Raw genomic sequence first — 8,162 nt, 5'->3', positions numbered from 1 at the left:
GAAGAAATGTCACGCATGCTTACCCATTTATTCACAGATGACTTGGTGGTGGAAACCCAGATCGCTGGAGGCGGGTCAGCAGATCTGTCTAGTTCCATCTGAACAAAAGAGAAAAACAAAGGTTGAGTGGCTTAAGAGTTTGAGTTAAGAGTAACAAAGCGGGGGAAAAGGTGGCCATAATTTACAAGGATCCAAGCAGAGAAGTAAAAACAAAGAAAATTATGAATACATAAACATTAGCCCCTTTTCAATCAAAGGTCAGAGGACTTAAATACCAACAAACTCATTTTGTTTCACGCCTTTTCAGTGTGCACTGTGGAGATGAAGGCGTGGCATTAACTTTTCGTTAAATTCGAGGTCTGACTTCCTACCTTGAGCACCGGGGCCTTCTCCTCACAGATGAGCACGCGGATGTCTGGGTTTCGCAGGTCGGTACAATAAATCTTCTTGTCTCTGCCTCCAGAATATACATGGGTGAAGGCCTCGTTGACCTGCAGGGCCCAGACTCCCTCGTCGTGGACCCTGTATGTGGCGATGCACCTCTGCTGCCCGAGGGACCATAAGCGGATGGTCCCGTCTGAGCTCCCCGACAGGCACTGCATGGATCAGAACAACAAAGCGGGCTCAGACCTGTGCCCCCTGAAAACGGCGGCCACATTCTGGGTGCTTTTCAGGAGGGGGGGTCACCTGAGTGCCGTCGCGGTTCAAGAGCAATGACTTGACGTTATCTGTGTGACCTTTTAGCTTCATAAGCTTCGCACACGTCCGAGGGTCCCACACTCTCAAAACCTGAAACAGAAACAAACAAATGGGAAACTGATTAAAGCTCCTTTAAAGCATCACTGCAGTTCAGGAGATGTTCAAGTTTACTGTAAAACTACTTTTAAAGGTATTAACTTCTCTTTTTATTAACATGTAGTCCTGCCTTTATTAACATAAAAAAGAAGGTGGCACATCAGTAGAAACAGGAGCTTTGTTTTATGCCTAAACTGTGTTTTCCATGAGTTTGTGTAGCAAACAGACCTTTTCAGTGGATCCAGAGACAATAACTGTGCCCATCTGGTTCATAGCCAGGCTATAGATGGAGTCCTTGTTCCCACTCAGCGACGAAGCTGGTGAGACAAACTGCAGTCAGTCTAAATGTGGGCAAACAGCTTTCTTCCAGGGAAACCACTCTGCCACGGTCGGCAGAAACAACACGATAACAGAGAAAACCTGGGAAACCAGCTGGTTACTGGCTCTGGAGCATTTCAGCTTAAATGAAAAGTCAGTGAGCTCATCCTAGCAGGTACGACCATTTCACACGGACAACAACGCTCTCTAGTGAGGATCCCGTCACTTGGTGAAGCAGACGCAGAGTCAGCCTTTCCTAGTATGTGAGGAGCTTAATGGAGCCAGATGTTACAAAGGAAACTACAACATGTCGGGTCCTGTCAGCGACTCACACACACCGTGAGGCAGTGGGAGTAAAAGTTTCAGCAGACACCAGGAAAGCTGGTTTTTTGCTTTTGAGCTTTTAGTTGCTCTCGTGGAACAGGCAGGATTTGGAAATGCTGCTGGTCGTTTGGAAATCTCAGAGTTAGAGGGAGGCTATGCATCTAAAGCAACCAGGACAGCATGAAAACGTTCTGGAGATTTGGTCACTCATTTCAGAAAATGAAACAGATTCATTACACAGAGATAAATATTTTAAGCTTTTATTCCTTGTCATTGTGGCTCATTGATCATGAAAACCCAAAGTTTTGCACCTCAGAAAATGTGAATATAACATAAGCTCAATAAAAAAAACGATATTCAGGCTTCTAAAAAGTGTCTTGGCTCCTGTGCTCTCAGTAGTTGGTGGGGGCTCCTCTTGCATGAATTCCTGCATCTATGTGCCGTGGCATGGAGGCGATCAGCCTGTGGCTCTGCTGAGGTGTAATGGACGCTCAGGCTGCTTTGATAGCTGCCTTCAGGTCACCTGCCCTGTTGGGTCTGGGGTCTCTCACCTCCCTCTTGACAACAGCCTATGGGATCTTTGTGGGGGTTCATGTTAGGCTAGTTTGCTGGCCAATAATGAACAGAACCACCATGGTCACTGAACCATTTTGCGAATATAAGACAAAGCTTTTAGTACCTTTGTGGGCAGAAGCCGAGTCCTGCTAGAAAATGTAACAACACCTCCATGAAGCTTCTCCACAGCAGGAAGCATGATGTGGTCTAAGACGGCTGCATTGACTGTGGACTTCAGAAAACCCCGGTGGACCAACATAACCAGATGACACGGCACCCAAACCATCCCTGACTGTGGAAAGTTCACACCGGACCTGAGGAATGTGGATACTGGGTCTCTCCACTCTTCATCTAGACTCTGGGACCTTGATTTCCAAATAAAACTGAAACTTTCCTTTAATCTGAAACAGGGACTTTGGACCGCTGGGATACAGTCCAGTTCCTTTTCTTCTTATCCCAGGTAAGACGCTTTTGGTGTTGTCTCCTGTTCAGGAATGACCTGACACGAAGCTTATAGATCATGATTAGGGTTCATCTGCGTGTAGTGGCTCTTCATACGCTGACTCCAGTCTCAGCTGACTCCTTGTGGAGCTCCCCCAAATTCTTTAATTCATTTTGCTTGACAAACCTCTCAACAAAGTGGTTATTCCTGTTGCACCTTTGCTTCCACACTTTTTCCTTCCACTCAGCTTTCTCTGTATGCTTCAATATGTCTCTCTGTTAACAATAAGCTTGTTTAGCACTGACCTTTTGTGGCTTCCCCTCCTTGCAGAGGTAGCCAGTGACCTACCTCTGGACCTCTGTCCAGTCAGCAGTCTTCCCCTGCAGACCCAGACTGAGACCATTTAGAGGCTCAGGAAACCTTGGCTGGTGCTTTGAGTTAAATACCGATTTAGGGTGAGACACAATAAGTTTTCGATATTTAGCTCTTATTTCCCAAAATATTCTCATTTTCTGATACACAGAAGGTTGGATCTTCAACATCTGCAAGCCATTATTTTCAAAATTAAAACAAACAAAGGCTTGAACTGTTTTACTTTACGCGTACTGATTCTATAAGAGTTTCACTTCCTGAAATGAGCGACACAAAATATTCACTTTTTTCCCAAATATTAAAATCTTTCTAGCTGTACCTGTACACATGAAGGCTGTGTGTTACTTTAACACCGTATGTGCAATCGCTAACATAAGATGCCAAAGCGAGCTGAAAAATGTCAACTTGTTTTAAAGTAACAAAAACTTGCATTACTGTCTCCTCAGCTCTCCTCATAATTTACGATTGCTAAAGGCACGAAGGCAAGATAAAAACTTCTTATAATATAGCTCATAAAGTGAAATCAACACTGGCAGGTCAACGTTTTAGAAAAACCAGAGCTCGGAGGCCACAAAGTCCTAACGGGCCCAATCACACATATATATTCACAGTCAAAACATCAGACAACATCATCACTTACTGGTGACGGTGTTGTTGGAAGCCGTGAGCGCCGTCAGCGTGTTCACGTCCCAAAGAAAGATCTGCCGGTCTAGGCCGGCCGACGCCACCAGCTCCTTGTCCTTAGCGTACGCCAAAGCTTTGACATAGTCCTTGTGCGTCCGTAACGTCGACATACAAAATCCTTTATGAGCGTTCCATACTTTCACCGTTGTGTCTGATGACGCTGATATCACTACAAAGAGAGAGATGTGTGTCAGAGCAAGGAAACAAAGCACCGACAGCCAGACTGCACAGTTCCTTGCACTCCCGGTAGTGGTTGAAACTCACATGTTTTTCCATTGCAGCAGAGAACTATGTCATTAACCCAGTCTGTGTGATGCTCCATAGACGCAATATATGGGTCCTGCTGCAGTGACAAAGAGCCAAGATTAGGACAGCTCCACGGCCAGCAACAGCCAGGGAGGAGTGGAAACAGCTGAACATGTTATACTCTGATAATTGCGGTTTGAAACTCTACTTTGTGTTGGTAGACGCTCCATATCCGGATGATGGAGTCTCTTCCTGCGGTGAAGAGCCGGTTCAGAGCAGGGTCGAGCTGGAGGGCATTCACCCCATTGCGATTGTACTTCTCCACCTCGTCTCTAATTACGTAGGAAACCTGGGACACAAAGGAGAGTGGTCGGTCTCCTGGCCGGGAAACTTCTGCTCCAACCCGCAAACACCATACCCAGCTCAAAGCTGCAGCTTCACGTGTGCGCTCATCTCTTTTTGATTTTATTTGTTTTATTTAAGCACATGCACAAGCTGAACAAACTACAATTCAGGAAAGTATCGCTACGCAGTTTTCGTTTCAACCTAACACGCCGCAACAAGCGGCGTACACAACACAACCGCCGGGGCACGGTCCAGCAATTAGACGCAGCCGGAGAACCTCAGCTACCGTTCAGATAACGTAAGCGTCAAATCAGCGCTCAAAGGTCGCGTCAGTCGCCTGCGCTGGTTTGCAAACATTTCTGTCTCCATTAACGCTCGTTAAAACAGAGATTTTGTGGTTTGTCTTTCAGCGGAAGGTGTTAGCATTCGCACGAAGCCGTTAGCAGCAGACGCTAACCGCTCACGTAAGCTAAGCTAGCTCCGTTAGCCGGCTTGAGCCAATGAGTCATAGCCGCAGCGCTGCTCTCGGAGTCGCTTTTTACCGACACTCGGGTATTTCTAAAACACTTCTTAAACGCGGGGACCCTGTCGTTGTCGCTGCCATACGCTCTGCACGTTTGCACTTAGCAGAATGTACCTGTACTTTCCTCCGCCCAGCAGCATTTTGCCTGTGATGCGTGGCCATCTTGCATGTTGACAGTCAGTTGGCGTGATGCTACATCCGGAAAAAGGAAAACACACACACCCGGGCTTTCTGGGTAATGTGGTTTAATTCGTGCGCTCACCTTTTTACTTTTTAGGAGTTGTCCTCCTACTTAGTATCTGTTCAGCAAGTTTTTGTAGAAACCACTTTGGTGCTGGGTAAAAAGTTATTTTTTATTTTGATGGATACTTTCATTAAAATTAAGTGACATTACATTAACAGCAACTACAATAGTTAACTTTCAACATTGGAGTTTATATATAATGGATTGTAAAGGAATTAATACCCACTTTATCATGTTTTTTTTATTCTATAACCACAAAATTCTATATATTTTGTTTGAGTTGTGTTCAATTAACCAACGTCTTCATTTATTCATTAAGTGGAAGGAGAAATGTTACACATTTTTGTTGTTTCTTTTTTTTTCACCAAAAACTGTCTAGAAGTGCATTACTTGGAAAAGCAGCCAGGTGGTAATAGTGGAGGAGCTGCAGTTATCCACAGCTCATGTTGGAGAAGATGTTAACATGACAACTATTTGGCGTTGTGCACTCTACAAATCTGGCCTTAGTGCAAGATTGGCAAGAAGAAAGCCATCGCTGAAAGAAAGTCATAAGAAGCTCTGTTTGCAGTTTCAACTATTTAGCCTCCTTAAATTTGAGGGTGCCATGACATCACAGTATAAACCATTTCACGTAGTTGATATTGCTGTATATGTTATTTCACTAAAGAATTTAATTAAAATGTTATTTTTGTCAGTTCAAATGTCCCTCCTCAGTAAAAGATTTGGTTGTGGTAATGATATGCAGCTCTACCAAGATGACTTAACTTTGATTGGCTACAATCATATTTAAAAAAACGGTCAAATGACAATATTACATGATTTCAGCATAACAAATTTAGGCAGAAGAAACATTTTTCTAAATCCTTTTTAACATAATACTCATGAAACCAATGCATACAGCAGGTACATACAGCATGTTAGAACAGCGCAAACACTTCCAATAACTATATGTTTAATGTATGTTTACTTGATTTACAAACGTTTTGACTTTACATAATATGGCAATAAGTTAGGAAATTTTAGTTTCAAAAGTATTTATATGCAATTTCCAGTTGAGCTTATCGTCAAAATTGATTCCTAAAATCTTAATAGCAAACACCCTTTCAGTGAGCCAATCACCAATTTTGAGATGACATGGTTGTACTTTTCTATTACCAAAGATAAGGTATTGTGTTTTTCCTACTTCAATGATAGTTTATTAAGCTATAATTACAGTTGGAAACCACTTTTTTTCTTTTCTTTTTTTCAGCATTTTAGGTTCAGTTCTCACTGCTTCCAAGACAAACTCAAGATCTTGTCCAGAACAATACATGGTGTCATCAGCAAATTCAATGTCATTTTCCCCAGCCTCACATATATCATTTATATACATAAAAATTTTGGTCCCAGGACAAACTGTGCGGTACTCCGTGTGTTACAGTACTTTTGATTTAATAGAATTTACAGTATTCATATGTGCATACTGGTCTCTGTCATAAAGATAACCCTGACTCCATATCTTTCCATTTTATTTAAGAGCAATGAATGGTCTATGGTGTCAAAGGCCCTGCTTAGATCAATAAAAGCTCTAACGGTACACTCTCTGCCGTCAAATGATGCGGACGCTGCCTCCACTGGTCCATGACGGCCATTGAAGTGGATCTATTCGACCGAAAACCGTATTGACGTTCGCTTAATGTGTTAAGCTATCAAGTCTTTTACAAATAACTTTTTGCATATTTTAGAAAATTTTGGAAGTACTGAATCATGTCTGTCTCCGCTTTTAGAAATAGGAAATACTTTGGCCATTTAAATTTTGTCAGGAAAAACACCAGTTAGAAAGGGCTGATTGCAAATGTGTGCATATTGTGTGACTATAGGGGAGACCGGGTATGGTTGTAACACTTTTTGCTCCAGAGCCTTTAACTCACAGAACATTTGAGCTGGAGTTTTCAAACTTTTATACAAAATACCCACATTTGTTTACTACAAATGGCACCAATTCAAACCTCTGCAAGAATATCACAGACTTCATGAGTTCATGTCAAATACATGGTGTTCCTTTGTTACAACCTGCCCCACTACCGGGGTAGGTTGTAACACCTGCTGGGGTAAGTTGTAACAATTAGACAAAAGAAGCAAAAACAGAGGCCACACCATGTGATATGCTTCAAAAAGAGGTTTACTGAATTAAAAGAACAATACAAGAACAACGTCTCTCTCTCTGTGACTGACCATAACTCAAATATACTCTGTTTGTGTGTGTGCGCATGTGTGTAAATTATTCTACTAGAACAAACTTCCTTAACATGTATAATGTATGCTTAATGAACACTGAACAAACATGTAGGTATAACAAAAATGTGTGTGTGTGCTTGTGTTTGTGTCTATGTGTGTGTTTCCTTAATCAGAGTCACAGTGGTGACAAACGAATGATTGTAGCCCAGGAGTGCAGGCTTGGTGGGCCCAGAGACTGCATAGGGCACATTTTACCCACAGACTTTGTTGCTGCTCCAATAACCTACATTGGGAAGATCACTGGACCCCTGTTCTCTCAGCTTCTGCAGTGATTTGCAGTATCTGCTCAGTGTTACATGGCAGATCCCATGCGCCTTCGCAACTGATCTGACTGACTTGCTCTTCTTTGTGACCTCATCAGATGCCTTTTTTTAAAAATCTGCAGGCACACCTCTATCAGTCTTTCGTATCCACTGCCTAGGCATTCTGTAAAATTATTAAAATCAAAATGTTCTTTGTTGTTTGTAAGGGGATGGTTGTAACACTTTTTAAAGATGTGTTACAACCCACCCCAACCCTGTCAGCCATGTTTAGCTAGCTGTAATAGCATAGCGGTTTGATATTAGCACAGGAAAATGCATCACATTTTGCCTGAGAAATTACACTTTCATCTAATGTAAGAAATATGGTTTTATCTGCAACAGTATAAGTACTAAACAAAATATAGTCATGGTCAAAAAATTTACTTTCTTACCTCAAAATCAGTTTTTTCTCCTTAGTATCTGCATGTGCCTGTTTCCCTTGACAATCACAATATGGGATTGGGGAGGAAACGGGTAAACACTGAAATGATCATGCGACTCCTATCTTATCCTTAATTGGTGGAACTGGTGGTGTTACAACTCTCCCCATGTTACAACCATACCCGGTCTCCCCTACCTCAAAAGACTGGCAGCAAAAAAGGTGTTTATACAAAGTATTGTTTTATAGGGAGACTGAAAGGAAATGCATGCTGTGCTTTTCACATTTGTATTTCTTAGAAATTTTGACGTCCATCCGTGGTTTTAAGAACAATTTTCCCTTTGTAGTCCAGTGGG

The 8,162-nt window shown here is 42.4% G+C and overlaps 1 protein-coding gene across 2 annotated transcripts; it reads right to left on the bottom strand.

Annotated features, from left to right (window-relative positions):
- Positions 1-23: 23 nt before the first annotated feature.
- On the bottom strand, positions 24-4,824 carry LOC105930238 (WD repeat-containing protein 48; the record flags this gene model as incomplete). 2 transcript variants are annotated; one of them, XM_036137995.1, is given in 8 exon segments in its annotated part: positions 24-98; positions 372-596; positions 688-789; positions 1,024-1,112; positions 3,447-3,659; positions 3,755-3,833; positions 3,945-4,085; positions 4,719-4,824. In XM_036137995.1, coding segments are annotated over 8 exon segments (972 nt in total), but the record flags the coding sequence as incomplete, so codon positions are not given.
- Between the last annotated feature and the right edge of the window lie 3,338 nt (positions 4,825-8,162).

Source organism: Fundulus heteroclitus, chromosome 6 (assembly GCF_011125445.2).
Source record: "Fundulus heteroclitus isolate FHET01 chromosome 6, MU-UCD_Fhet_4.1, whole genome shotgun sequence".
Lineage (NCBI taxonomy): Eukaryota > Metazoa > Chordata > Actinopteri > Cyprinodontiformes > Fundulidae > Fundulus > Fundulus heteroclitus.
The sequence above is the reverse complement of the archived record's forward strand: the minus strand, read 5'-3'. Positions and strand labels throughout refer to the sequence as shown.